At 43.0% G+C, this 27618-nt stretch overlaps 3 protein-coding genes across 6 annotated transcripts; 2 read left to right on the top strand and 1 right to left on the bottom strand.

Annotated features, from left to right (window-relative positions):
- Positions 1 to 39: 39 nt before the first annotated feature.
- On the top strand, positions 40 to 6304 carry LOC136434431 (phospholipid scramblase 1-like). Of its 3 annotated transcripts, none has more exons than XM_066427224.1 (6): positions 40 to 308; positions 2206 to 2307; positions 2789 to 2947; positions 3703 to 3768; positions 4089 to 4214; positions 5238 to 6304. In XM_066427224.1, exons 1-6 carry the CDS (start codon positions 102 to 104, stop codon positions 5430 to 5432), a joined length of 855 nt encoding a protein of 284 aa, XP_066283321.1. In that variant the 5' UTR covers positions 40 to 101; the 3' UTR covers positions 5433 to 6304. The 3 variants fall into 3 exon arrangements, with proteins under 3 accessions (XP_066283321.1, XP_066283320.1, XP_066283318.1); XM_066427223.1 differs by lacking the exon at positions 3703 to 3768 and adding an exon at positions 3863 to 3928; XM_066427221.1 differs by lacking the exon at positions 3703 to 3768 and having other exon boundaries at positions 41 to 308; positions 4023 to 4214.
- A 744-nt stretch (positions 6305 to 7048) lies between these two features.
- LOC136434430 (TBC1 domain family member 22B-like) lies at positions 7049 to 20429 on the bottom strand. 2 transcript variants are annotated; one of them, XM_066427220.1, is made up of 12 exons: positions 20225 to 20429; positions 18841 to 19112; positions 18166 to 18507; positions 17413 to 17483; positions 16896 to 17024; positions 15635 to 15700; positions 14521 to 14635; positions 13835 to 13950; positions 13262 to 13337; positions 12352 to 12479; positions 11195 to 11290; positions 7049 to 10056 (listed from the first exon to the last, which is right to left on the bottom strand). In XM_066427220.1, exons 1-12 carry the CDS (start codon positions 20338 to 20340, stop codon positions 9916 to 9918), a joined length of 1668 nt encoding a protein of 555 aa, XP_066283317.1. In that variant the 5' UTR covers positions 20341 to 20429; the 3' UTR covers positions 7049 to 9915. The 2 variants fall into 2 exon arrangements, with proteins under 2 accessions (XP_066283317.1, XP_066283316.1); XM_066427219.1 differs by lacking the exon at positions 15635 to 15700 and adding an exon at positions 16268 to 16333.
- Positions 20430 to 21183: 754 nt separating this feature from the next.
- Positions 21184 to 27562, top strand: LOC136434745 (uncharacterized). Its single transcript, XM_066427786.1, has 8 exons — positions 21184 to 21493; positions 22297 to 22401; positions 23267 to 23434; positions 24327 to 24464; positions 25780 to 25862; positions 26215 to 26267; positions 26581 to 26736; positions 27078 to 27562. Exons 1-8 carry the CDS (start codon positions 21184 to 21186, stop codon positions 27484 to 27486), a joined length of 1422 nt encoding a protein of 473 aa, XP_066283883.1. The 3' UTR covers positions 27487 to 27562.
- The last annotated feature ends 56 nt before the right edge of the window (positions 27563 to 27618 follow it).

Consider the following 27618-nt stretch of genomic DNA (forward strand, 5'->3'; position numbering starts at 1 on the left):
AGCGACACCTAGCGTCGCATTGCTAACTACAGACCCGTTGAACAACTTTGCACCAGCTACTGTTGTCTGCCATTGCACACAGTGGTGAAGACATAGGAAATATGGCGTCAGGCTACCCCGTCACACAACAGCCCGGCTACGGGTACCCCCCTCCGCAGGGACAAGGGTACCCACCCCCTCAGCAAGGGTACCCCCCACAGGTGGCTGCCGTGTCGGCGCAGCAGATGGCGGCGGGGCCCGGGCAGGTGTGGATGCAGGCCCCCCGGGCGCCCGTCGGCTGCCCTCCCGGCTTGGAGTACCTCGCACAGGTGGGTACTAGCCTGAGTACCAGCCTCCGAAGTGACCGCTGGCTCAAAAAAATTCGCTTGCTATCCGTGGTTAGCAAGCGAAATTTTTTGAGCCAGCGGTCACTACGGAGGCTGGTACTCAGGCTAGGTGGGTACAACTTGTATGACGTACTAGCCTGGAGTCCAGCCTTATTAGCTTTCCGTTCGCTACCCAAGCTCCGCTCCTCGCTTGGCAGTAGCGAACGGAAAGCTAATAAGGCTGGACTCCAGGCTATGACGTACACTGGTAGCCTCTACCAGGCCCCGCGGATGGCTAGAAATATAGTAGAAATTGGCCAGGTAGAGTTAATAGTATACTAAGGTAGTTGGCTACGGAGAGAGGGTCCAATATGCCATCCAAACCGTAACTTCTACAGCGGACTTTCTTCTCTGGTATGTTGTCCGTCTATTTGGCTAATTTCTACGATTTTTTCCAGCGACCTGTGGAGCCTGGTAGAGGCTAGTACACTGGGGGGACTGGGGATTGTTTCTAATAAGGTTTAAGTTATCATAAGTGCGCGTCATGTTGGCGTAAAGGTTACCTTATAGGGTGCTTTGCCTAGAGTGCCCTCCGTGACATGCCACCGATGTGTTTAAGTCGACCCAACATGGCACTTTATTTTGCTCCTCTACTTAAACTTGCTAACACTTCATCAAAAAAGGCGCCTTTCATACATTGTGTACCCAAAACCACCCAGAGACTGTAAAAATGTAGAGCTACAACTTGTGGTTCATGCAGCTAAAGACCAAGAACAACACGTCACTCCCCTGTGGTGACGTAAATATTGCATAGCCTCTGAACCGTATACATTGAGGCTCGTCGAGGCGTGAGGTATGGAACTATAAAAAGATGAGACTCTGAAAGGTCAAGATCTTGAACTATTTGTAAACACAAACGCCAGCTTTGACGTCTTTGAAATACTTGAGTATAATTGAGCTGTGTCAAAATTGTCAACTATGTCGCACCCATAAACACGAACACCAGGTCCTGTGTAATTGCAGCATAAGGGCTGTGTACAACACTGTGTCACCACGGGACCCGTCCGACTGCATGAATTATTCATTACTTGGGTGTGGCCGAGTGGTATATGAGGCAATCCTTTTTGAGAAAGGTTATGCCCCAAGGCCTGCCACACTTACAATGTAGCTTACTCTCCAAGCAGAGGAGTGGGTACGGCTGTTTTTTGACGATTGTTGTCGGGCTTTCAACTTTGTCATGTTTTGTTGTGTCTCTATAAGGTACTATAACTACATGTGGGTTATAGACAACAAAAAAGAAACATGATAAAGTAGAAAGCCCGACAAAAACACTTAAAAATACGTCAAAAACCAGCCGGACTCACACCTCTTCTTGGAGAGTAAATGAGGCCAACCATATTGTCTCCCGACACTCCCCAACCTTCTCCGGATCATGGTCGGGCCGAAGAAAAACTGTTGTCTTTCCGGTGACGGTACCGACAGAATTGGGGTCGGTGGGTAGGAATACTCATTTTTTTCCTTCCTCATTTTTTAAAGCTTCGGCCGAAGTAAATAAAAAATAAGACTACAATGTACAAGGCCACGGGTATTTTCAGCACCATATTGTATTTTAGCCTCCTTCGCAGACTTCCTATGACAGCGGCGTATACTAGTATATTGGGGGGGGGGGGGGGGGGAGGTTCTCTAAAGGGAGTTGTGTAGTCGAGGGACGGCGTTCATGGATAGCGAAGGAGGCTTATTGTATTTATACAGATATACATTGTGAAAGCGTACATATCAATAAACTTAACAAAGAAGTACATGTACAATGCTTACTACAAAAAGAAGTACAGTCTTTACTACACATTCAGAAAAACCTTTATACTAAAAAAAATAAAACGTGTTCAACTCTTGACCCCAGATCGACCAGCTGCTGGTGAAACAACAAGTGGAACTCCTGGAGGCCTTCGTCGGCATCGAGGGGAACAACAAGTACAAGATCAAGAACTCCATGGGACAGAAGGTGGGCTTTGAAGTATTTGTTTTTAGTTTGATTTAAAGAAAAAGATAATACAAAAGACATATACATGGCACAAAAGCATACAGTAGTTGATACACATGGGCAACCACAAAACTGATAAATGAGGACTAATTGACAGTAATTATAAACATACAACGATGGACGCCAATTACATATCAAAGAAAACCGATTAGCTTTCCCAATTTTCTAGCATGTTTATTTAGGTTTACATGATGATAAGTCATCCAGAAGTTGAAGATAATATTTCAATTTAATGTATACAACTGGACTACAATATTGTAGCAATCTCTATTGCATATTCATGCCCATATATGGAGATAAATGCCTGAAGGAATTACACAGCATGAAACACTAATATACTCAATATGAGAAATACAGACATTCAGATATCCTTCCGACATCTTTCATCCGAGTGAAAAAAAGACAATTAGGTTTAACGTTACCTATTTCTGATTTGCTAAAGGTGTACTTCGCTGCGGAGAAGAACGACTGCTGTTCCCGCCAGTGCTGTGGAAACGTCCGGTCGTTCGAGATGAAGGTTTACGACAACAACAAGCAGGAGGTCATCCACTTCAGCCGGCCGCTGCGCTGCATGAACTGCTGGGCCGTCTGCTGTCTGCAGGTGGGGAAATGATAGAAAGAATACTGCAATTCTTGAAATATTCGCGGTGGGGACCGCATCTGTCAGTAGCGACCCCTATAGCTGCAGTGCGCAATAGAACAAGTTAGTTAATCTCCTAAGTTACATGTCGGGGGGGAGAACAGTATCCAGCCGGCCAAACAATATTCAGCCAGCCCCTGTACGACTGGATTGGCCGGTTGGATACCTCTCTGCCCCCGAAGAGATCTGGAGATTACAGGTCAATAATGTCCTGGGGAAGGTGACAGACGGTCACTGCCGAAACACTGCTTGGTTGTGTACAAAGTACATTGTCATCGTGGAAGCTCATCTGTGTTGGCAATAATCATAATACAATGGTAAACTTTCTTAAACCTTCTTAAAAGATCTAATATTCAACGACCACTGTCGCCTTCTTCAGGATCAACAATGACCAATCACTTCCGAACGTAGACTCGCGAGAGTTACAGACACGTGACTTTAGTGACACGTGCTTTTACGGATACATGACGTCAGCAATCGGTCAAACGTGCCTGGAAGCTTATAACGCCCACCGTCTCTGTTTAGTGATGGCTGGAGTACTTTGTCATCCACTCTCATAGACCAGTATTGTTGTTATCCCATGTAGGAGTTGGAGGTGCCCTTACCTGTAACAACCTGTAACTCATAGACCGGTACTGTTGTTATCCCATGTAGGAGGTGCCCTTACCTGTAACAACCTGTAACTCATAGACCTGTACTGTTGTTATCCCATGTAGGAGTTGGAGGTACAGGCTCCGCCGGGGAACACTATCGGGTGGGTGAAACAGAGCTGGCACCCTTACCTGTAACAACCTGTAACTCATAGACCAGTACTGTTGTTATCCCATAGGAGTTAACCTGTAACTCATAGACCGGTATTGTTGATACCCCATGTAGGAGTTGGAGGTGCAGGCGCCACCAGGCAACACTATCGGGTGGGTGAAGCAGAGCTGGCACCCTTACCTGTAACAACCTGTAACTCATAGACCGGTACTGTTGTTATCCTATAGGAGTTAACATGTATCTCATAGATCAGTACTGTTGATACCCCATGTAGGAGTTGGAGGTGCAGGCTCCGCCGGGGAACACTATCGGTTGGGTGAAGCAGAGCTGGCACCCGTACCTGCCCAAGTTCACGATCGAAGACGCCTCCGGACAGACGGTACTGGAGATCGAGGGGCCGTGCCTCAGCTGCTCCTTCTGCGGGGACGTCGACTTCAAGGTTCTGTCGGCCGACGGGGGGCAGAAGGTTCGTGGCCACGTGTTTATGTCATTAATCATGTTGTTCTAATCTAGCACCGACTGATTTTGGTTTAACCATATATAAAAGGTAAAGGTAGTCCCATAGCCGTTTTGAGTTCTGTTGGGTTCTGTCAGCCGACGGAGGACAGAAGGTTTGTGGTCATGTGCTTCTGAATGTTCCTGTATTAAATAGACATGGGAAAGAAATTCGTGTTTCAGATTACGATCCTGAAAAACTAGGGTCGGTAGGTAGGGATTGTCTTTTTTTTCCGTTAACAACTTATAGCACCGGTACCGGCACGGAAAAGATACGTGTCCTCTACAACGTCCACGCCCGGACTGTCACATTCTCAGTTTCGGCAACAAAATTTTATTGGAAATCGCAGTGTTGTCACTGAATAAAATAAAATAAAAAACTAATTATAATTCGTCGAAAAGAGATTTGCACTGATTCCGCCGCTTTGTGACATTTTGCCGAATTTGTGGTGACAACGAAATTGGCACCACTTAATTTCCGAACGACTTTCGCAATTTGGCGCAATTAGGCGCAGCCCAGTGAGATAGAATCACGTCTTGAATTCTGATGTCCACCAGCTTTTAACTCCCCAACCAAAGTCAGGTACCCATTTTTACACCTGGGTGGAGTCAGGAAAGTCGTGTAAAGTACCTTTCAATAGCACAGCATCGGTGGCATGTCATGGGATTCGAAGTTAGGACCTCTGGGTTCTTGGCCAAACACACAAACACCAACACCACGCGAATTTACGCCTTGCGCTAACACGAGGCCAGTTATAATGAGAAAAAATATCACTGGGTTTCCTAGTCATCTAGTCTGACTAAATCGCGCTCCTAGCAGCCTGCCAGACGGATATCTCAGGGAAGGGGTCATTAACCTCCGCCAGCCAGTGAGAGACAGTGTAAACACAGGCTACCTAGTCGTCACGTCAATTATATCAGATTCTGATTTCTCTCAGCCATGAATGAATACTGTACATGTGCATTGGAATAGTAACACGACGTCTGTCCACAGGTGGGGAAGATCTCCAAACAGTGGAGCGGGCTGCTGAAGGAGGCCTTCACGGACGCGGACAACCTCGGCATCGAGTTCCCCATGGACCTGGACGTCAAGGTCAAGGCCACGCTGCTGGGCGCGCTCTTCCTCATCGACTTCATGTTCTTCGAACAGGTCGGGGACGACGAGCAGAGGTCCTCCATCTTGTTTTAGAATCTTTCTTTGGTGTAACATTACGTAAGGGGACAGTCATATAGTCATGCTTTTATCAATTAAGTCGATATGAGTTGCGCAGTGACATTTGTTTTCTAAGGTTAAAGTTTACAGGAAAAAGTTATTTTTAGGTTTGACCCATCGTTTATCAAAACCGGTAGTTTTGCTGCAGTACCATAGATAGCAGCTAGGAGGCCCATTATCGACCTTGACCTTCGTTATCCCTGCCTCTACCCACCTACCAACTATAAGGACCCACCGGTGCCGTTGTGCAGCCTGGTTATCGAAACAAAACGACTTCTTCGGCCGCAAACTTCAAAGACCGTAGCCATAAAATGTCAATGCGGAACTCATACGGACTTCAAATGCTCACAAATGTGACAGCCCCCTAAGAGGACACGTGCATTGTCTTCTTTTAAAACAGTTGCGGAAAACACTGCGTTGTTTCAAAACAATTAAGCTTAGTGGGCAGAGGCTCGACTGCATAACATGTCTGAAGTAATATTTTAACGCTCGTCTGCGCTGAACTATATCTGAAACATTAGCTTTAGGATTTACAAAATGTACGCCAGTGTAGTTCTGCTCTTTTACGATGTAGAAAACATGTACATAGACTTAGAATGAAGTCACGAAATCTAACTGCGGAAAGTTAAATCTGTATTTTATTAAGCAATCTAAAGAAACTATCCATATTTTACAGCAGTGTGATAAATTTGTAACTTGACTTATCCTTGTAGTTAAGAAAATAGCGCTGATACTACTGTGGAAATCGTGGTGTCGGATAGTATCAGCTTTGGAATCAATGAATTTTATAAAACAATGTGAGGCAATTCGTAATTATATAATAAAGGTCGTGTTTTGGTGGAAAATCAGCATGTGGTGTTTCAATTTTTTCATGCCCAGACTATGTATGATTTACGAAATGACTAATAAAAGTCTGGTAAACGTACCGACTGCTTAACTAGTACCACATGGCCAGCTCAGAAAAGAACAAGAAAGCAACCCATGTACTCATTAGTACTACTACGTTACTACTACTACTAAGGGTTTCAATTTGCCAGAATTCCAGAATACTTTTGTTTGGTAATGTTCCACAAAGTGACCAGCCATATGTATGACTTGAAGATAACTTCAGAACATAGCTTTCATTATCGCAAAGCTGTAACCAATATCGCAAACCTGTAACTAGTATCCTTTGGAGTCAAAATGACTGGGAACAAGCAATACTGAGAGGCACTTGAATTTGTGAAGATAGACAGTAGAGGACATGCAGTTCCAGTCCAATCTGCATGGGGCGCTGCTGTACTGCTAACCGTTCTGATTGGCGACACTACAACAACAATTACTTTTAACTAATGAGTATGTTCCAGGCTAGTCAACCCTGCAAGGTAAGTTAAGACGTCATCAGGACCTCTAGCTCTATGGCGCCGTCAGGGCGTCTATGACATCACCATGATAGGAAAACTAACACGTGAAATGAAGTGTACAATTCGACTGAGCTAACCATCGGTAGAGGAAGTTTAATGTCCTAATCATATGATGACGTTTTGCGTGCAATAAAACAGGAATTCTGCACTTCCCGCTTCAGAAGAACTGACACGTTGTTGGTATAAAACTTCAGTTTGAAAATGTGCTTTAATAATACATGGCAACAACTTTCCATCCTTTCCATCCTTTGAGTCCATTTGATTTAAAGGAGTAAATTATCACTATATCCTTACAGACTTATAGATGTACAAGTATGACAAGAAAACTAGTTCACAGAAGGGTAATCTTACATTATTTCAGTATTGCAGGTAGTTCAAGACAAGACATTACATAGAGTAAAGACATGAGGCACTTTGAGTGTACACGTACATGTATACTGCCCTGTTCTGTCAAAACTACACTGTGTCACTGTGAAGGAAGTATGTACAAATTGACAAGCAACCAGCAATGGGAAACACGTATCTACACATAAATGTACACATAGTGAATACAATGATCTGTGAATATCATCATAGGTATGGCAACATGAGGCCATATATACTCTAGATGGATGCTCTCACAGAAATTAAAGATACATACAATGCAAGTTGAAATTTTTTGATCTGTCATCATTTAATGTACAATGTCATGCATTTGCACAATTCCACATTTATATTCCCTTTCACCAGGATACATTTGTATACATGACCAACACAACGGGTTCATATAGCATCAAGGATTGATACAAAATGCACAAATTATTCAATTTAGCAACTATTTTACATATCATTAGATAAAAGGTACATTCAAGTAATCTTGTACATTAGGTTGCTTTCCAACCGTGTTTAGGGGCTGAGCTCAACCCTCTCCTTCCACCGCCTTTTACTTCCTAACCAAGTCTGGAACTTATTTGGAGTGGCCATCTCTTACCAAATACTTATGCCATAATGTTTGCTTTGCCTTAATGCAAAATGTGCTGTGAGCAACAAGTTCCTATCAGTTTGCACAAGCGAAATAAAACGATTGCCAGGTCCATCGAGCAGAGGTTTTCCAATTCATGGTGGCATAATAGAATACACCCATTGAAAGGGAAGAAGAGTAATCAAATGAAGAAAAATAATCACTTCTTCAATTATAACAAAAAAAATGTAATTACTTCTTGCGTCTTTGATGCCAAGAGAGTAAAACATTATGAATATTGTTTGTGGACAAATTACTGTTACTGTAACAGTAAGTCTTTAATGTTTGCAGTGATTTTCTGTTTGCAGTTCGAAGTTAAACCGGTTTTTATTACTGTACAGCATGTGACTTAAGCGCTACTGCAAAATCAAAACCACTGCGAACAATTCATTTTCTATCTAAGCAGAAATAAAATTGCAGCGAACTTATAGGCATTTGCAGTCACCCTCTTACATACATAATGTACTTCTCCTTTGTACATACTGAACCCACATGGACATTCGCATTCTATATTACAACTGCCTCCAATTTTTTTTGAATGAACATGTAATTCCACAGCAAATACAGAAAACATGTTGCTGGTCATAAAGGTTTAAATCATTTGTATTATGGCTATCAAGTCAAATTCGTACAAAAATGAAAGCAACTTAAACAGAAAATTTGAATTTTTGTGCAAAGGGATGCCATTGATGCACACAGCGGTATCTAACAGTGCTAGATAGATCTGTGTACTCTATCACAAAGTAATAAAGTATAATCTTTTATACAATTATTAGTGAAATGTACATTCTATATACATGTACTGGGAATGTTGGTGAGAACATTGTTTCAACAAACCATGACTTTAAATTTAATTGTTCAGGGGGGGGGTGTACCTTAAAAACTTGATAATTGCACGAAATGCAATTACATTTGTACCTGTTAGTACGGGTGACAACTATCTGATTAAAACATTATCAACGAAATGGAAAATATATTTTCAAAAGGTAGTGTATGGACCCTATATGTACATAATTATGATGGTCAAGAAGCCACCTTTAATCTTCATTATGGCAACATCAGGCCCCTTAACTTCACTGTTAAATTCCTTTTTTTAAAAGTCAGTTGGCCTGGCTTTAATGGTCCTCCACCTTTTGGTGCTCTACATGAGGGCCAAATTGCATCTAAAAGTTTTCCACAAAAGAGCCCAAACAAGCTTGTAATCAAACCAAATTAAAGTGGCCATGTATACCTGGCCATTCCCCAAAGACATAAGCAGGAAGGTATTTAGGAAAAAAGTAAGAAGCAAGGGATGAACTGCATATGATAGAATTCTTGTTGTTCTGATTTTGTTTATTACCCTGCATTTTTACTTGATGGAACTTATTTTCTTCACTTTGAATAAACAAGAAAAATGTATGGTACACCTTGAAATTCATTTAGCCTCCTGGTATTTTAAACACAAAATGGTTCAGCATGTGTTAAATAATATGTATAATTTATACATGTACATGTGGCAAGACATATAGCTTGACCGTGATCATGAGTCGACTACACAACTGGCGCATTGAAAGCAAGGACAGCAAGGAAGCCATGGGACAGAGTGAAGAGCTCAGGACAGTCAGGCTTTATTCAAGTGATCTCCGGACATGACAATGTTAGGAAAGGAAGGTTCAAGGACTTTACACATGAAGATGTTGCACGTGACAGCTCATACCATCTACATATCCAAGTAGTTTGTAGAAATACTATGTATTCTTTAATGGGAAACTAACTGTTCTCCAACGCAAAGAATCGACTTGCTGGAATTTTCCACCAAAATTTGAAAAGGAGTAAAGGAGGCCATCTACATCAGGGTGCACCAACCTTCTCTCAACCGGAACGGGGGGCGCTACAGGCTTCCGATGAACTTTGACTCAGTGCTGACGTCACACATGCCTAAAAAGCATTTGGGTCAAATGTAGCTGATGAAGACCCGAAAAGGGGTCGAAAATTCGAAAGAGTCCATTCTTTGACTTGGAGAACAGCTTATTGCTCATTACTATGTAATTTACCAACTCAAAGATTGACTTTCGTGCTATGTGTTCTTTTTCTGGTTGAGATGGTTTGGTGCGTCTGCAAACATGTACTTCAGTCTGTAGGCTTCCGCCAGAGTCAGGCCAATCTCGTCGTCACCCCAGTGTATTGTGGGAAGGTTTTGTAGATGTAGCATGAGACCCTGAAACAGAGCACATTGATAAACATTTAATATTGACGGGGGTGCCATAGACTTTCTAGAACTTTTGATCCACAGCTCACTGAATCACGTGTTCTATCTGCATAACGTGACGTCGCAGAAGCAGTGAGGACTGGAGGTCATCAGTTCAAAATTTGGGTAAGTATCAATATTACAGTCCAACTTTGATTCAGGTTACAATTTGAATGTTCTTAAAACCCAAGCTGACTTTTTCTTCCGTAATCTGTATCTGTATCTGTATAGCTGGTATAACCGCCCTTCGGCAGAACACACCAGCTTGTTGAAAGAACTGCTTCCAAGAGACTTATATGGTAAAGGGGGTATTCAACTCCAGAAGCATGACCATAGTTTCATGAATACACGACAAAATAAAAAGAAATTTAAAAAAAAAGAATTCATCACAATCATACATGTATTAACAAAAAAAAGGGCTCCAAGTGAACAGGTGGAGGTACATGGGAAACTAACTGCCCCCTTGTTTAACGCGGTAACACGAAGTGTTCTGTATCTGTATCTGTATCTATATAGCCGGTACAACCGCCATTAGGCGTAACACACCAGCTTTGCAGGCACGCGGCACGGCAGCAGCTGGTCATATTACACTGAACGGTCACCTAGTCTTTGCATATCTGACTGTAACCGTTCTTTAAAGCTACTTAGTGAAGATGCTCCTACAGTACTTGATGACAAGGAGTTCCATTCTACTATGGTTCTCGGAAAATATGAATTTTTGAACACATCAATCATTGGCTGATAACTCCGGTACTTAAAAGCATGACTATTTTTAGTCCTCTTCTGAGCTGGCATTAGATACTTATCAGTCGGTACGTCCACAAGTTTATTAGTCATCTTGTACATCATGCAAAGTCTGGACGTTGTCCTTCTGTATTCAAGTGGCATCCATTGCAGATCTACTTTCATTTTGGTGACACTAGCACCCCTGTCATATTTGTTCGTGCAGAATCTGGCAGCTTGGTTCTGCACCCTCTCCAGTTTATCTATATCCTTCTTTGTGTATGGATCCCAAACTGTTGCAGCATATTCAAGGTTTGGTCTTACCAGTGTTAAAGGAGTTCCTTCAAACTAAAGAAAGTATGGAGATCTTAGACTAGAGCCTGACCTGGAAGTCTCTCTCCCTGAGTAGATCTTTTCTCCACCTGATGAGGAAGGCCGCACACACGTACAGGTGGAACGAGGAGAAACCTTGGGGCTCCGCCTGCAACACATATGAATATGTCATCTTCACACATACCACACAAGTAAAGGTAAAAGGTGTAGGTAAGGGTAAGGGTAGTCCCATATCCTTTTTGAGGGCGTAGAGGCAGTGGGGTGTATTGGGCACGGTGTTGGAAGAGGAAGCCAAACCCTCTTCTTCCACCACCTTTTACCTCCCCAACCAAAGTCAGGTACCTATTTTCATACCTGCGTGGGGTGATCGAGGAGATTTGTGTCACTTTTAATCTCTGTCCTTAAATAACTTGTGCACATATATTCTTTAGCAATGACCTACATAAACATAAGAAAAGTGCAAGAAATATCTCAAACTAGGATGTTGAGGAGGGGGATGTGTTTTCTCTACGCTGGTAGCAGTTTCATATATTTTGCATACAACCTTGTCTTCCTTTTCTACTGAATCATCTTATTACATATTGATTCAGAGTTATGGTAATGTGTAAAATCTGGTTTTCCACTTTGTCCTTAAGTCACTGACAAAAGACAGCGGACGCTGTCTGAAACGTCTGTTCGTTTCCAAATTCTATCCAGTTACTTGAATAATAGTAGGATTGGTCAGTCGACCAATCGTAGGGAATTACGCTGAGGAAGCGACCTTCGACCTCCGCTCGTGCCACCCTCATAATCGCGACATCCGCCGTCCGTACGGCTGGGCTCGCCTCCCGCTCAATGTTACCACCGTCCGCCCCTGCTGCAATTTCGCTTCTTTAACGAACGATCAGAATTGTGTAAATTTACCAAATTGAATACTGTACGTAAATGCTACACTGCAGTTTGTGTTGTAACCGCCAGCCGCCAAGACCACAGTCCTTGGCCGTTGATGTCTTTGTACAACCAATAAGCCTCTATCACAGAGCAGACGCACTATTAAAGACATCACATGCATGAACTCGAATATCCAGCTACTTCCTAATTTCGATTTAGCACTACCCTACAACTAACTACATTTCCCCTACGCGGTTTGGGGCCCTCACTTCTTTCGGCTTGGCCGTTGATGTCTTTGTACAACCAATAAGCCATGAGTTTCCTATATTTGGAACGTACCAGGTAAGTGTCCCATAGTCGTATTGTGCATCTCAGCGGCAGCTCCCTCATCAAGAGGTTGTTCATCCAGCGGAAGGCGAACTGCAGATACTCCACCATGTGGGCCTCCAGATGGGCATGGAGGGGGGCTGGGGAGATACAGAGACAATGTTTTGTTTGTTTGTTGGTTTGCACAAATAAAAAAACAGAAGCAAAGAAATATACAAAGTATAACAATAGTGCGAGGAGGGGGGCAATCGGGGAGGCTTTTCTAAGCCCTCCTTCTATAAACTAACTAATAATAATGATGAAATTCGTCAGTAATGCTACCTCATAAATACTAGATGGATGAAGGCATGTGAGCTACAGCTCTATCACTAGTATCAGTTCAACACCAAAATGTCTGTATTAATAGTTTCAAAGTCTCCGACAACAATAGAAATGCTTTTGTGTTCAGGCTCAATCTAATAACTTAATCCATAGCTTCTTATAAAAATAAAAGCTTCTTAAATTACCTGGGCAATTCATGGAAGCTTGCACAACTTCTCTTTGGGATAGAGGCACACAAAAGAGCATGCTATAGATTGGTAATACATTTATTTTCATTATACATGTATATTATATGTTATGCTACTGTAACAGTTGGTTGTACATTTTGTCTTTTGTATATATTTTCTGATTGTTCGATTGTTTGAATGTGCTCTTTTGTACTTTTAATTTTAAGACTGCATAATTCAGCCGGTTTACTTGAAAGAAGGTAACATCAGCTGCAATGCTGTTTTAATATCTGTATGTGTCAATTCCTGAATAAACCATTTATATATATATATGTTACAGCCCTACCTGCTACAGCCCTTCAAGTTTTAGAAAAAAAATAGTGCATTGAGTCACATATATGTTAAAGTTTTATTGCAGTAAGAGACAGTCTCACCGTCTATTCTCTTGACGAGTTCTCGTAGTTTGTTCACTTTCAGCTGAATCCCCGGCTGGGCAAATGTGTAGTTATCCTGCAGCAGAACAGTTGGAAGAGAGTAGTTATGGACCAGTGTGATAACATCAGCATTTGTCAATACATATCATCCCCCTATGTAGAGCTATTCCATGGCATACACAGGCTTTGAATTAACCCTGCTTAACCAGCCACAGAACCCTTCCCTTGTAAGAATGGATGAATGAAGTTGTTGATGGTCATAACAATAATCTTTATTGCATATTCATGCATATTCAAATTCATGACATCAAGTACTAAATATATCCTATATTTTCCTACATCTGTTGTCTAATTGTAAAGTCTTAAACAGCATTAAACTAGATAGTGATTGAGTGTGAGTGAGCAATTGCCACTCATTTTTATACAAGGTACAGCGAAGTAAAAAATGTGTATCGTTTTCAACATATAAATGATCACAGAATTTGCATCTTCTATCTCTCAGGGGGGTACAGATGATAAAAAAAAAGTAGAGTGATGATATAAAACGTTGGCAGTGAAACAGCTGAGACCAACCTGAATCCCATCCAGCAGTTTACTCAAGCACCAGAAACAGTCGGCCTCGATGGCGTTGAGGGCCTTTGGGTCCAGGTTTTGTGACGCATCAAAGTCTTCTGTTATCACATCCAGATCTAACCGAAATATTTCTTTCGTTAGCCAGTTGAGGTTTTGAACAACCGCACTAACACTCACACAATCACTCTCACTCATGCATGCACGCACTCACTCAATCATTACACAAACATGCACTCATTCACTCACTCGCTCAGTAAATTTTAGCACGAGGATTGATAATCTATTAGCAATTTATCACCTGAATGAATATTGAATGGTCTCTACTGCAGAGACAATGTTTGCTGCATTGACCATGTCAACATGGCTTTTTAAGATATAAAAGACATCATGATATAACCAATGAATTCAATCATTATGGTATTATATACATTATGGTATTACACACTCACGGATGAACAAAAAGCTACCTTTCTCTTGAAATCACAGAACCCACAAATTCTAGAAAAAGATAGTTTAGATATAGCCAACAATTGTATTTAGTACCAGTAGCCTATTGTAACAAGAAAGTCAAACACAGTTTACTGACGCATGTAACTATGTTTTTCCCTATGTTTTAACCATGTATTTGCAATTAGCCCACGGGCATGAACTTGCAATAAACTTCTGCGTTATTTATATAATTGTACCTGTATATTCAGAGAGAAACACCACAAAGAAGGGTGTGACCAAGTCGTTGATGCCTTGCACATAGCCACTGGCTGGATGTCTGATGGCCCAGATGAACAGCACTCTCTCATAGATCTAAATGAGACAATGAAAACAGAACTTGTCACTTTAAGTAATAGTCTAATGTACAGTAGAGAGGGAGGGTGAACTGTCAAGCAGGTATCTCAACCTGTGCAAGAAATTAAAATTGTGCTAGAAAACTGCGCAACTTTGTGAATTTTCCCATGCAACGCAGAAGTAAAATACATGACCTCTACAAACAAAATGTCCGCACTCGGAATGTGACATTCTCAGTTTCGGCTCTAAATCAGATACAAGATAACTTTTATAAGCCTTGTCGGATGACACTCACTAGGCAAAATGAACAATCATTAGGCACGCAATTTTCACAATTGTATCCACATGGATATGTTCAAAAGGCTTATAAATTGGGAGACGCTTGTCAAAATCGCGCAATTTTTGATTTTGGAACAATGCCATCTCGAGGACCTGGTATAGAAATTTGCTTGTTCGGACGGACAATAATGTCACCCCATCCATCTGATAAAAATATCATTTTGCACGCTTAAAATGGCAGATTCAACAACGAAAAAGTAACAACATGGGCTCCCAAACAATGAGTGGGAGGGAAAAAATAAAAAGCTGGCGATGGAGACAGCCTTGTCGTATGATGGTAGGCAGGCAGTGATGTGGGAATAGTCAAAAGACAAGGACAATTCCACAAGTGTTACAGCAATTAAAGCTATATGGCAGTAGACTGCGAGTATGAGCCGCTTTGCAGACATAAGAGTGAATTCAACTATCTTTTGACAGGCCTAAATTTTCACTTTAACAAACCTGTAAATACTTGTTGAAATAGCAACAAAACATCTGTTTTACCAGCAACAGCACAGGAACCTCATTTTCTTCACAAACATCATGTACAATGTAGTTACAAATCATGGACTTGCCTTATACATTATAATTTCCTGAAATAAAGATGAAGATGACGAACTAACATTATATTGCTATCAATTTTTTAAAATTCTTTTGTACTACTTAAGTCAAAAGTGCATCCTTGCGTAATATTCCTACCTCTTGTATAACCTTCTGTTGAAATAAAGGTATGAGAGGATTTGTCCGTGGGATATCTATATGGATCTGAAAAATTAACAAACAATCAAACAACATTGGATTGAGTAGATGATTGGGAGGCGGTTCACATCTCTAACTTCCATGGGAGGTCCAGGGACTGTGGAACTTAGGAGACAAATTTGTCATCACAACAATTTGCTTTTCTACTTTTTATTCAGTGTTCCAGTAAACGGTTGAACATAAGACTGAGGACAAAGCATGACGCTTTATCGTTATAATTACCTACTAGTGCATTGCTTCTTCACTTGCGTGTTTAACCAAGCACACTGGGGCATCTCTACTCTTTTCGATACTAGTAAGTGTGTTGGGTTCTATTATGTGCAGAGGTTTGGCACTTAAGGCTTATGACAAAATGACAAATGCAATCCCTTACAACATGCCTGAGCTGGGGCTGACCCTAGGATCAAACTCAGGCCCACAGATCCACAGAATTTGATCCAGCCATCATGGCCAAGCCCCAGGGTTGCGTTACCACTTGCGCCACGGGGAAAATCATGTATCATGGTTCTATTATTCCACTACTGTTCCAACAGTCCATGGACCTGACATGGGCACCCATTTAACAGGTCTCACCTCTTGAATTGAACTTTGACGGAAAAATGGGAGCTGGGAATTCATCCTAGGTATGTCTACCTGGATCTGGTCAAAGTGAGACCAGGAAAACAGAGAAAACATTTTAAAAGCAATAACACATGAAGCACAATAAAACATCGACACATAGCACTAGAACATGCAGATGCTCATTCGGTGACCACATACTAAATATCATAACAGTCCATCTGAGTCTGACCTGAGTTGCCAACATCATCACGTTGTAACAGAGCCCACATTGTCAGCAATTGTCAAGAGTCTGTCTAGTTTTTTTTACTACAAGACTACAGTCTAGTTTTAGAGTATTACTGCATACATACAATGTACACAATAACAAAAGGCATGACGTCACATACATGGCATGTTCATGTAGTCTTTCATGCTAATGCCAGCCACCCTGGCAAAAGAAAAGTGCTTTCCTATTTGCCATAGACTAAACAAGGCAATCAAAGATGGCAAACTTATCCCCTTCATGCAATTTAGCACACACACAAACACGCACGCACATACACACACACACACATGCAGACACACACAAACACACACACACACACAAACACAAAACAACACTTCACAGCCTTTGTGCATCTCAAAGAAAATCTGTCTTTACCTGTCTCCATGTCTCCACATGTATCTCCTGTGTCCTGCTGGGGTAGTACTGGTCCACAAACCTGAAGTACTCCTCACGTTTCCTCTCCAGCATCATACACCGCCTCTCAACATTTGCAGGCAAGTAGTTCTGATTTTCATAACAAAGATTTCAGTCAGATGAGTAAGTGTTTGTACATGATAATCTGCAAAATTAATGATACAGTCATGTATATCTAACCCTAGGCATCTAAGTATTTTGTCCTTTATAGACTGACTAAACAAATTTTATCCATGGATACTACGTATTTAGGGTTGGAAAAGTTTTGAAAAATTCACAGATTCTATAGGGCAAGTACATAAAAAATCTACTTGGTACAAATCAACTTTTCACTGGCGCAAAATTTTAAAGACTTATTTCTTTGCTCAACCCTGCATTTACGGGGAACCAGACTTTGAAGTCATTCATTGTAGTTGAATCTGACAAGGTTACACATTCAAGTAAACTTGTAGCAACAAACTTTAGACAGCACACTTACACTGAGCAACTTCCACACAGTCGGCCGGGCCTCTCTGGGTATGCCTGACCACACCAACTTCTTCAGCGCATCTAAATAAAACATGCAGATTCAACGTTGTTATCATAAACTGGTCAAAGCTAATACATGCTTTTCATCAATGAGCCCCCTCTCATTTACTAAGAAGAGTCTAATCTACTACAAGTTACAACATTCATATGTCATAAAATATACATATAGGATTTACTCCACCCAGGTGCAGAAATGGTTACCTGACTTCAGTTGGGGAGGTTATAAGTCAGCGGAAGGAGGGTTGGGCATACTGGCAATACTGTGACACAGTGATTTAAATACTCACTTGACCTATGTCGACTGCCAGTCTTCTAAACACGTAGATTAACATTGATAACAACCCACAGCCCCCATGGCCTCAAAACGGCTATGGGACTACCTTAACCATCAAAAACTTTATAAGGTTTTGGCTTTGTTAACGATTTTATATATTGCTTAGTCTTGTGCATTTTTTTCCCATATGCGCTTTAATTTTGTGCAAGTTTTTGTTAATTTTGTTTCTTCTATGTATTTTAGTATTACGTTTTGTGTACGCCTTCACGCTTTGTGAAAGTTTGTATTGAATTTTAAATATTGTTCCTAGGGCTAACCCTCTGTAATAGCCTTCGGCTAGTTGGGTAGCCCTGGCAGTACTTCTTAGCAGACAAATAAATAAATAAATCAAACCTTTAAGGTCAGGGATAGAAATAACTGACTACTCACCTAAGTCTGTATTAGGTCCTGCAATAAACTCCTGGACTTTTTTAAGCTTGACTCCCTCCCGTTCGCTCAGGGACTTGTCGTCACTCTGTCGTCTGCCCAACTGTCTGCTGAGCCGCGAGGGGGGGTTGGGTCTGCTCTCTGATTGGGCAACGTTCCAGTCCCCAGACTCCGCTGTGTCCTCTGCTGGGGGTAACGTGGGAGGGGGGTGTGCGGGAGGGGGGACTGGGGGTGTGAAGTCCTCAGGTATACTCTGTCTGATCCCAACCCCCGGCCCAACTCCCTTCTGTCGACTGACCGACGACGCTTCTTCTGACTTGACTGTCGAACTTTGAGTAGGAAAATCTAGGATGGTAAAAAGACAATCATTAGATACTGTTATTATGTCCAAAACAGATAGTAAGAAATGAAAATTTTGCTGTAGGCAAACTTGTCCCTTTTAAAGATCCATCCACAACTTCACACACACACACACACACAGAAACACACACACATATCCAGACACAGGCACACACGGAAACACACACATATACACATGCACATGTACTAGCAGTCACACACACAGAAACAATCACACACATTATCCCATACACACACACATACAGACCCTAAAATAAAATCTTCTCATCAAAGCTAATAAACACGTCATCATGACATTAGACAACAGTTGCAGCATACCTCCTGTTACAGGACCTGTATTTTCTCCTGGTATTTCGTCTAACCGTTGGGGCAAGCTCGCCTGATTGCTGCTTGCTGTTTTGCCATGGTTCACTGGTGCACTAGTAGGTAACAAGTTTTCGAAAGACAGCTTTGCCTCCGAGAGCGCAATGATCTCATCTTCAGCATCATCCCAAGCATCGCTGGTGTTGTCTTCGAAATCTTGAAATGACAAAGTCTTTCTTGGTTTTTGGTCCTTCAGATTCTCCCGGATGGGACTTGCTTGCACAGACCTGAAAAAAAATGACAATTTTTGTTACTTAGAAATACTAGTAGGCACCAAAACAGCCTATGCTATAGCAATTGTTGTATATAACTCTCGAATAGAGTATGTTGTATATTTTACAGGGAACCTTTGTGCACCCAAAATTTGTGCACCTGTGAACCAGATTTTTTTTACTATGTGCGGGTGCACCAGTACACCTAGATGTAGGGTTACATATATTTATAGGTACTAATAATGTACTATTGTACACTAGTAATAGTATACAGCATATTTTTGATACAGTGTCAGAAAAAAAACACATTTATAATGTTATATTACACACATGTACTTGTAATGTTTAAAGTTAGCCAGAAAATGTCAGATTCCAGCTCTGAAGAGGAGCAGTAAGGTTTAGGTTTTTCAGGCATTCATCTTTATGTTGCATTGTGCACCCTAAATTGTAGGTAGGTTCAACAGTGCACCTATTCCCGACAATGGATTTTGAGTCCTGATTTTTCATAAGAGATATAATATATAATAAATTTCTGTGATTGAAATATGAAGTGTTGCCATAAGCTCAGCTGCTTTTTGTTTTTATCTCTATATGGAACAGAAAGGGTCGCAAAAGCAGTATGGGTAACAGGGGTGGAAACTGTCATCTCTGACCGTAATACTAGCTTGTGTGTTAACTTTACATCATGTGTCTATTCTTTGTTTACAAATAATTGTACAATCATTCATTAATCTTACTATTCATCTACTAGTAAAGAGGTGCAAAGACCACAATTAAGACTACGGCTGCAAAAGAAAGTATTAATCTAACCAACTTTAATCTAATTAGTTGCCAACTGAAAGACCTCGGTTGAATCCTGGGCCAAGTCCCAGGGTCAGAACATCTTGGTTGGGCCCATGCCCGTCTTTCGGAAGGGACGTAAGAATGGGGGTCCCGTGTTCGAGGTGCCTCAGTCAAGTTAAAGGGGGAGGGCTAGCGACCCCTCCCTGTAAAAATATACCCTGCTACAAAAACAGCAAGGACATTTGCTGCCCTATGTGCCACTAGGCACTACAAGGGTCTGAACGAACTGGCTTTTCCACCTTCACTGCTTCTGTTCAGGAAAAGTGACCACGTCATATAATTACCTGCCCGGCACTTTGGGGGCGTTCCTCTTCCAGAACGGGCGCCGCTGCGGGCTCATGGCGCGGCCCAGCCCTTCGCCGACTTGCGGCACCGCCGACCGAGCGCCGGAATCAGTCATGTTGAGGACGATAAGCTGAGAGGCGACCAGAGAAAGGTAGACTGTGGGAGGATCAGAAAATACTGCACCACACCGCCGCCATGACAGTCATCATCATCATTAAAAGCGGGGGTGTTTTTTTGTAGTTCACTGTGGAATTCTTCAGACAGTCATCTCAAACTGACAGATTTTAGCGTACAAAAATTTTGGAAGAATTTGTTAAACGATTACTAAAAGAATAACAACATCATGATGATCTGAGATAAGAGTGCACACTACAAAATACCCTTTCGGAAGTGGTATAGTCCGCTGTAATTAAAACGCACTTGAAAAATGCCTCTTGCGGATGTCAATTGTACAACAGCCTCTTTTGTGTTACTTTGCAATACAACACTGACGGTGACAGTGGGAAAACATGTCAGAGTGGACAGACTTTAAAAAAAAAACTAGCATAGGGAGAAAGTCAAAGGCACTTCTTCTGCCAAGTCTAAAGTTTTCTTCTGAATTCAATTTTCAATTCAATTCTTTATTGTCCAGATATAGGCAAAATACCTTTTCTTCGGCTCTTTGCGTATCGGCAATACCAGCTGTAGTTATATATAGTATTTGAGAAGTTTCTTATACAGTGTAATATCTATCACAGACCTTGTCACCGTGATGTTTCCATTGTATGTACCACCTGTATACATACCAAGTCCACGTACTGTAAGATTACTGAGCAACAGTCTAGCCGGTGTGTACTGTTTGATCCTGAGTCATTGACACTCACTAGAAACACCTCAAATCATAATAATGACCTTTGCACACTACTGCATCACTCATTGCTACAACGGTGCACGTGACGTGGTTTGGCAAGTGTTCACCATGGCTCGTGCATTTCTGTACTTGCTTTCCTACATCGCTGTCTCCCTGCCCCTCCGCACGACCTGTGTTGACTACCAGGAGCTGGGAACCTTCCCCGTGGCCTTCCCGGCGTTCTCCTCCCTTGTGCAATCCCCGCAGTCCTCTGATGTCTATGACCTGCTGCTATCATCGTTCAGCGTGGTGCCAGGCAGCATCGACCACGTCTGGGGGGTGCACGATGTCGGGAGGACAATTAACGAACCTGACAAAATACAACCTTCCCTGATCAGTGACGCTTTCGTCTGGCCAAACGAAGTCAGCTTAGTGCCTGGTAAGTTGGCGTTGGTGGGAATCTTTGACAAAAGACAGTCTTGAGTTGCCGAAAAAAATTGAATACCGCTTACATACCATGAAGGCACATGTATGATCTGGCTACTTCTCACGATTAGACTAACCCGAATTGTATATGATTTCATGTTGGCTTATAATTAAGCTTATTACCTCCATGAAGAATGGAAGTATCGTTTTTCGGCATGCCTGTTTGTTTGCTTTATTCTTGTGTTTCTGGACATTTGTAGTGAGCTCTAAGTAATTTTAGAACCTCTGGATGGATTGCAGTGATATGCTGATTAGGTATGTTGGTACGTGTTCGGGGCAGGCGAAGGTCAAAGTCGATTTTGGGCCCCTCTTAACAGAAGACTTTGTACTACTCTGTTCATTCAGTATGATTGCCCGTTTTTGTGCAAAACATCATCACAATGGCAATATACAAGAGAGGACTTTTTTTACTTATTTTCTGAACAATATCAAGATTAAGGATGACAAACTTGCAATCGTACTCTTATTTAGCCTTGGACCACAGAGACCTTTTAGCGTCGAATAGCAGAGTCGCTAGGCTAGAGGTCGCGGGTTCGATTCTGGGCATTTCTGCATGCGATCTGGTAAACGTTGTGTCCTTGGCAAATGCACTTTTAAGAATGGGTAACTAACTTCGGTTGGGGAGGTAAAAGAAGGTAGAGGGTTCGTCATCGCCTTCCAATACCGTGCCCAAGACATAGAGGATAACAGCCCACTGCGCCTGCGGCCTGAAAAATGGCTATTGGACTATCTTTATCTCTCTTTTTTTGTACACAGAGACCGTTTTCGCTGAATCGGGAGTGGTGTGCATTAGTTCCGGCCGTTTCCCGCCCAAGAACAACGGGTCCGTGGCGCTGATACCGGGGTGGCCGGGGAACGTAGGTAGGTGGGCCTGGCCACGAGCCTCTGAATTGTTCTGGTAACAAGTGATCATTAATATATTACTGTATACATTACTTTTCCCATTGTTTGCAATGTTGCTGTACGTGTGCATTGCTAGCTGTGTACGCAATATTAGGCCATACTGATTTGATCATGTGGATGGCATCCTCTGGGCACCCCAAAACTGATGCGAGCGTGCAAAGAAAAAAAAACTTGGCGAAAAAAGTTGCCTCCATTATGAATTCTAACCTATCCCTGGCGTCATTAAATCGAAAAGGTGAATCGACAGTCTTCTATTAACATTATATCGAGTTCAATTCAATTTCTGCCACCATGCTTGACCCTTGAACTTTTCCCAAGATGATTGACCTTGACACTAGCAGTGGGGCAGAGGTACCTGCCAACCTGTGCCAAACACGGTCTGTTTACGTACGGTTGATGGGCGCTAATAAAACTTGTGGATTACCTAGGAGACCAAGGTTTTTTATCAACAACAAGCATCAAAACATAGACTTCTCGGCAAAGTCAACCAGGATACAACCAACAACAGCCGACGTTTCGGTGACTGTCTGACTGGTACTATTCCACACTGCAGGCTAGGTGTCGCTGCTAATAATGCGGTCCCTAACGTAATGTATTGTCATATATATAATGACAATTATTGTCAAAATATTAAGTGATGCAGCCGACTGATGATGATGATGACGTGTTTCTAGGCGTTTTTAGCCTTTCTAGATCTAATTTGACCCGTCTTCTTTATGCCTAAAAACGCGTCAAAACCAGCCGGACCCACTTCTCTGCTTGGATATATCACATATATATTACAGTTTATATTTCTCTTTTTTCGGACATGTTCCCATCCCAGGTGATCCCGTGGTGATCTCGAGCGCCCCCTTGCAGGAGCTGTGGTCCTACACCGGCGCGGCGCAGTGGATCGACATGAACGGCGACGGCCGTCTGGACGCTGTAGTGGCGAGATTCTCATTTGTTATCGTTCCTCCAAGTAGGTGGTGGGAGAAGATTGTGACCTTCTAATCATATACCTCGTTTCCTGTCGGCTCTATGGGAGAGAGTCAACAAAAAACGGGGCATATGATAAGTTAAGTTGTATTGCAAGTTCATTGTAACAATATAGGGAAAACCATACATGTGACAGTGAACTGTGACTGACGTTGTTGTAACAATTAATAATGAGACTACTAACTACTACAGTTGGCTATATCTAGACAAGCTGGGTTTGACTTTTTTGAGGCTTGGAGAGTACAAATAGGGATAGTCCATCGTATTTTCCGTTTTCTTCATGATAGGAAATATTCTGACATCGTCTGGTCACCGTCAAATTGATCTGAGCGTGCGAAAAGTTTCCATTCACAAAACAAACTAGTCTAGCGGCAAAGAGGTCATAGTGATTGCCATGTGTAACATGAGGGTTAGTGCGCAAATCTTCTCATGTCACACGTGTATCTTTTTTTTTGTATTGCGCATCAAGGCGTAACACACCAGGTTTGTACTGAAGAGTACAAGCTGTATATCCGGACAGATTTATATGATCCACACACACCGGGAAGGAACCCTACTCTTTTCGATAAGTGTGTTGAGTTCTTTAACGTGCTTGAGGTGTTGCTCTCCTCAAACACGGGACCTCCATTTAAAGTCCTATCCGAGGGACGTCCCTAATCGAAGCTAGGTACTCATTTTCACCTGAGTAAAGCGGGGAAAGTTAGTTAAGTGCCTTTCCCAAGGGCACAACACCAACGGGACAAATCAGGGAACCCCGGATTCGAACCCGGTAATCTCTGGGTTCTGGGGCCAAATACCCTGCCACTGCGCCACCGCGACGCCAACCTTTTCATTCTTAAGTTTTAACTAATATATTTTATTACTCGTCTTGAGTCGGCATCCTTTGTACCCATTTTTCTGCCCAGATCCTCCGACATTCCAAGGTCAGCTAGTTTGGTTTGAGCAGCCAGCGTCCGGCGGCCTACAGACTCCCAACTGGCCAGCGCACGTTCTCATCCAGGGGCCGGAGTTCAGGTCCGTGGCTGTCCGACTGCCCGTGGGAGGTGTGGAGAAACTGGCGATCCTCTGTCCGGAGTATTTTGGCGGGAAGTTGCAAGTCGTCTGGACCATTACAATGTTTACCGCATGCAGACTGCCCCGCTTTACTAGTAGACCCCCGAGTAGACCCGACCTCTTGTTCCAATTAACGAAATCCTTGTGGGAGCCCAGGCTGCCAGGCTAGCCCGCCCCCAGGTCATTCTCCAGACTTCGGCCAGAAGCCCGGGTTGAGGCTCCGCCTACCTGTCACGTGAATTTAATCTCTAGGAAATTCAGTAAAGTCTGTTGCTTAGATACAGCGCGTTTTTTCACCCAGAATTCTATGCGATTCAAGATGGTGGACTCGGTGAGGTAAATGCATGCTTCTACCGAAAACATCGTCATGTTTTGGGTCTATAATACACGCTGTTGCGTTTACCAGTCAGGAGTCAAACAGCCATGTGAATCCTCTTTCCCGTGGAAATAAGAATAAACATGCAATTTTGATATTTCCTTGTCTGGTGGGTTTTTCTGGCTAGAAATTCGACGATAACATAAGGGGGAGGGGGGCAGAAGGCAGTAATTCACGAAGGTTTGGAGGGTTATACAGTGTTAGAACCCTACAGTTTTCCAGATGTAGAACCCAGGCCTGGCGGACCTGTCAAATTAGCGCGCCCTGAACGGCAGCCTGGACAGATTCCCCGCCCTGATCAGGCTCTGCTGGGACACACTGCGTGCCAGCCCCAACTAGCATAGTGGAGCCTTATAACATTGTAATGCAGAAGGTAAAACTAAGTAAAGAAGGTAAAGCTGTGAATACACAGAAGAGATCCCCGCTTCCCTTCCTTTATCTTTTTTTTTCAGAGGGGGAATCTAAGTCTAACCATGGCACAGTTTGAGTTCCACTACATGTATAACTTTACGGGTGGCGCCGTGTTGGCGCAACGGTTAGGACGTTTGGTCCAGAATTGTAGTCCAGATAATAGAATTGTGGTCCAGAACCCAGATGTCCTGGGTTCGAATACCGTGACATGCCACCGATGGTGTACGCTTGGGAAAGGCACTTAACACGATTCTCCTCACTCCCCCGGTTGCATAAATGGGTACCTGTTTTCGGTCGGGGAAGTAAAAGGCGGTGGAAAGAAAGGGTTTGGCCGGCTCCGCCTTCCAATACCGTGCCCTAGGCACAGTGCTGGTGAATACCAACCCACCACTGCCCTACGGCCTCAAGAGGCTATAGGACTACCTTAACCTACATTTCATAAACATGGCGGTTTGAGTTCCACTATGTGTTAACGATTGAGATCCGAGTGACACTACATCTTTCCTTCCCTCCCGCAGACCCCGGTGACGAGTGGACGGACACGACCCTGATCAGGACAGCCATCATTGACGACGACGGCGAGCGGTACTTCGACGTGCAGGTAAATCTACGTAAACATGAGAGGAACCATGATTTCAGTGTTGTCTTTTGTTAAAAGATATTCCGCATATTGCGTCCTTGTCATTGGCCACAAAGCAAATTCAAAAGACCTTTAGGACTGAGGCACTGGGCTGCGCCTTCTTGCGAAAGACATTCGCAAAGTGGTTTAAGTCAGCGCCAATCGCCGCCAATTTGCCGCCTGAAATTGCGATTTAAAAAAAAAAATTGTGAAACACCGTTTTCTTAATTAATTTCTTACACTTCATCAGTCGAAATCAGTGTCGCAAATCTATGTGGCCTGTAAGCTACTTGTGAAGCACGTATCTGACGTTGTCTTGGTCTCGTCCTGGCAGGTGACCGACGTGAACGCAGACGGAAAAGACGAGTTGCTGGTGGTGACGAGTAGGTAAGGAGCGTTCTTGGGCAAATAAGGTGTAACAATTCATCTCATTGGTTCACAGCATTAGCTATTGCTTACTTCTTGTGTTTGGACATTTGATATTGATAGCACGTTGGCAGCACGAAATACGTATACGGTGATTAGCCAGCTACTGAAACCTATCCTAGCCGCCGCGTTGCATCGGAGTAACAGTCCGGTTCGCGGCATTTTCGACACAACTAAATGAACCTACATACGAGACATCAACCTTAATTAAACACGCGAACACGACATTAAACGCTTACGTTCTGCCGACGTGCTGATATTGTTATTCTGACAGTGAGACGAACGGAACCGTCCGAGTCTACGAAATCCCCGACGACTTCCGCAACGGCGCCTGGGAACGACACGTCATCGCCAGCGGGTTCTCTGTCCCAGGGCCCGAGACGCAGAATAAAGGGACGCCGGGGTCGCCCACACTACTCAAGTTAACCAGGTATCAATACCGGATTTAGCGGATTCAAAAAAACAACTTTACTTAACCTTGAAACTAACATACTCTTCGGTCGTGGCCGTTTTTCGAGAGTTCAAGGGGAAACACTCTTTCTCTTTCAGTGTAATTCAGAAAACTAAATGTACTCCACTAAAGGTTGCGTAGAAGATAGAAACCTGTAATATAAGTAGTATAAGGCCAGCCTACTTGCACATAATTTTTCCATTCCATTCTCTAAGAGCAAATCAGGTTTTGCAAATCCTCGTCGCCCTAAAGAAAATGGCATATTCAGAATAAAGCCGTGACGTTTGTAAATCTATATCTTTTTCCCCTCGACACTACAGCGCTCAGAAAAAGCCGCCCATCCTTCTGTCTGGGGACGACGACAGGCATGCCTACCTTCTCGTTCCCAGTAGCGAAGACCCTGCAGACTGGTCCTACGACAAGCGCCCCCTGCTGGCGACCACAGGAATTGTAGGTGGCGTCTCCGCTGCAGACGTCGACGGTGACGGAAACATCGAGGCCATCATTCCTGCCTACGGTGAAGACAAAGTCCACGTCTTCAGGTTCACTGACGTCACAAATTTAAACAGAAGTGGCGTCACTGACGTCGCAAACGCAAGTGGCGTCACTGACGTCACAACGGTAAGCGGCGTCACTGACGTCGCAAACGGAAGTGACGGCGTGACAGTGTTCAACTCGGGACCTGTAGGCCTGTTCTTGTTCGTGTTGGCTTGCGCATTACTGTGGTAAAATTGTTCGCGGTTTTCGCGTTGACCTCTTCACCGCGAAATTAAAACCACCGCGAAGGTTCTCATTGTCTCATGTGTGTCTATACCACCGTTGTCTCAAACGCGAAATGAAATCGACGCGAACACTTCCCTT

This window comes from Branchiostoma lanceolatum, chromosome 5 (assembly GCF_035083965.1).
Source record: "Branchiostoma lanceolatum isolate klBraLanc5 chromosome 5, klBraLanc5.hap2, whole genome shotgun sequence".
Lineage (NCBI taxonomy): Eukaryota > Metazoa > Chordata > Leptocardii > Amphioxiformes > Branchiostomatidae > Branchiostoma > Branchiostoma lanceolatum.

Excerpts from the sequence above, each read along its gene's own strand:
- LOC136434431 (XM_066427224.1), top strand. The coding sequence starts at position 102 with ATGGCGTCAGGCTACCCCGTCACACAACAGCCCGGCTACGGGTACCCC. Across the intron at positions 3,769-4,088 it reads AACAGAGCTGGCACCCTTAC|CTGCCCAAGTTCACGATCGA; the intron begins CTGTAACAACCT and ends TGGCACCCGTAC. Across the intron at positions 4,215-5,237 it reads CGGCCGACGGGGGGCAGAAG|GTGGGGAAGATCTCCAAACA; the intron begins GTTCGTGGCCAC and ends GTCTGTCCACAG.
- LOC136434430 (XM_066427220.1), bottom strand. The coding sequence starts at position 20,340 with ATGACTGATTCCGGCGCTCGGTCGGCGGTGCCGCAAGTCGGCGAAGGG. Across the intron at positions 14,636-15,634 it reads AACAGAAGGTTATACAAGAG|ATCTATGAGAGAGTGCTGTT; the intron begins GTAGGAATATTA and ends TGTCTCATTTAG. Across the intron at positions 11,291-12,351 it reads GACTATGGGACACTTACCTG|GCGGAGCCCCAAGGTTTCTC; the intron begins GTACGTTCCAAA and ends TATGTGTTGCAG.
- LOC136434745 (XM_066427786.1), top strand. The coding sequence starts at position 21,184 with ATGGCTCGTGCATTTCTGTACTTGCTTTCCTACATCGCTGTCTCCCTG. Across the intron at positions 21,494-22,296 it reads CGAAGTCAGCTTAGTGCCTG|AGACCGTTTTCGCTGAATCG; the intron begins GTAAGTTGGCGT and ends TTTTGTACACAG. Across the intron at positions 22,402-23,266 it reads GGGGTGGCCGGGGAACGTAG|GTGATCCCGTGGTGATCTCG; the intron begins GTAGGTGGGCCT and ends TTCCCATCCCAG.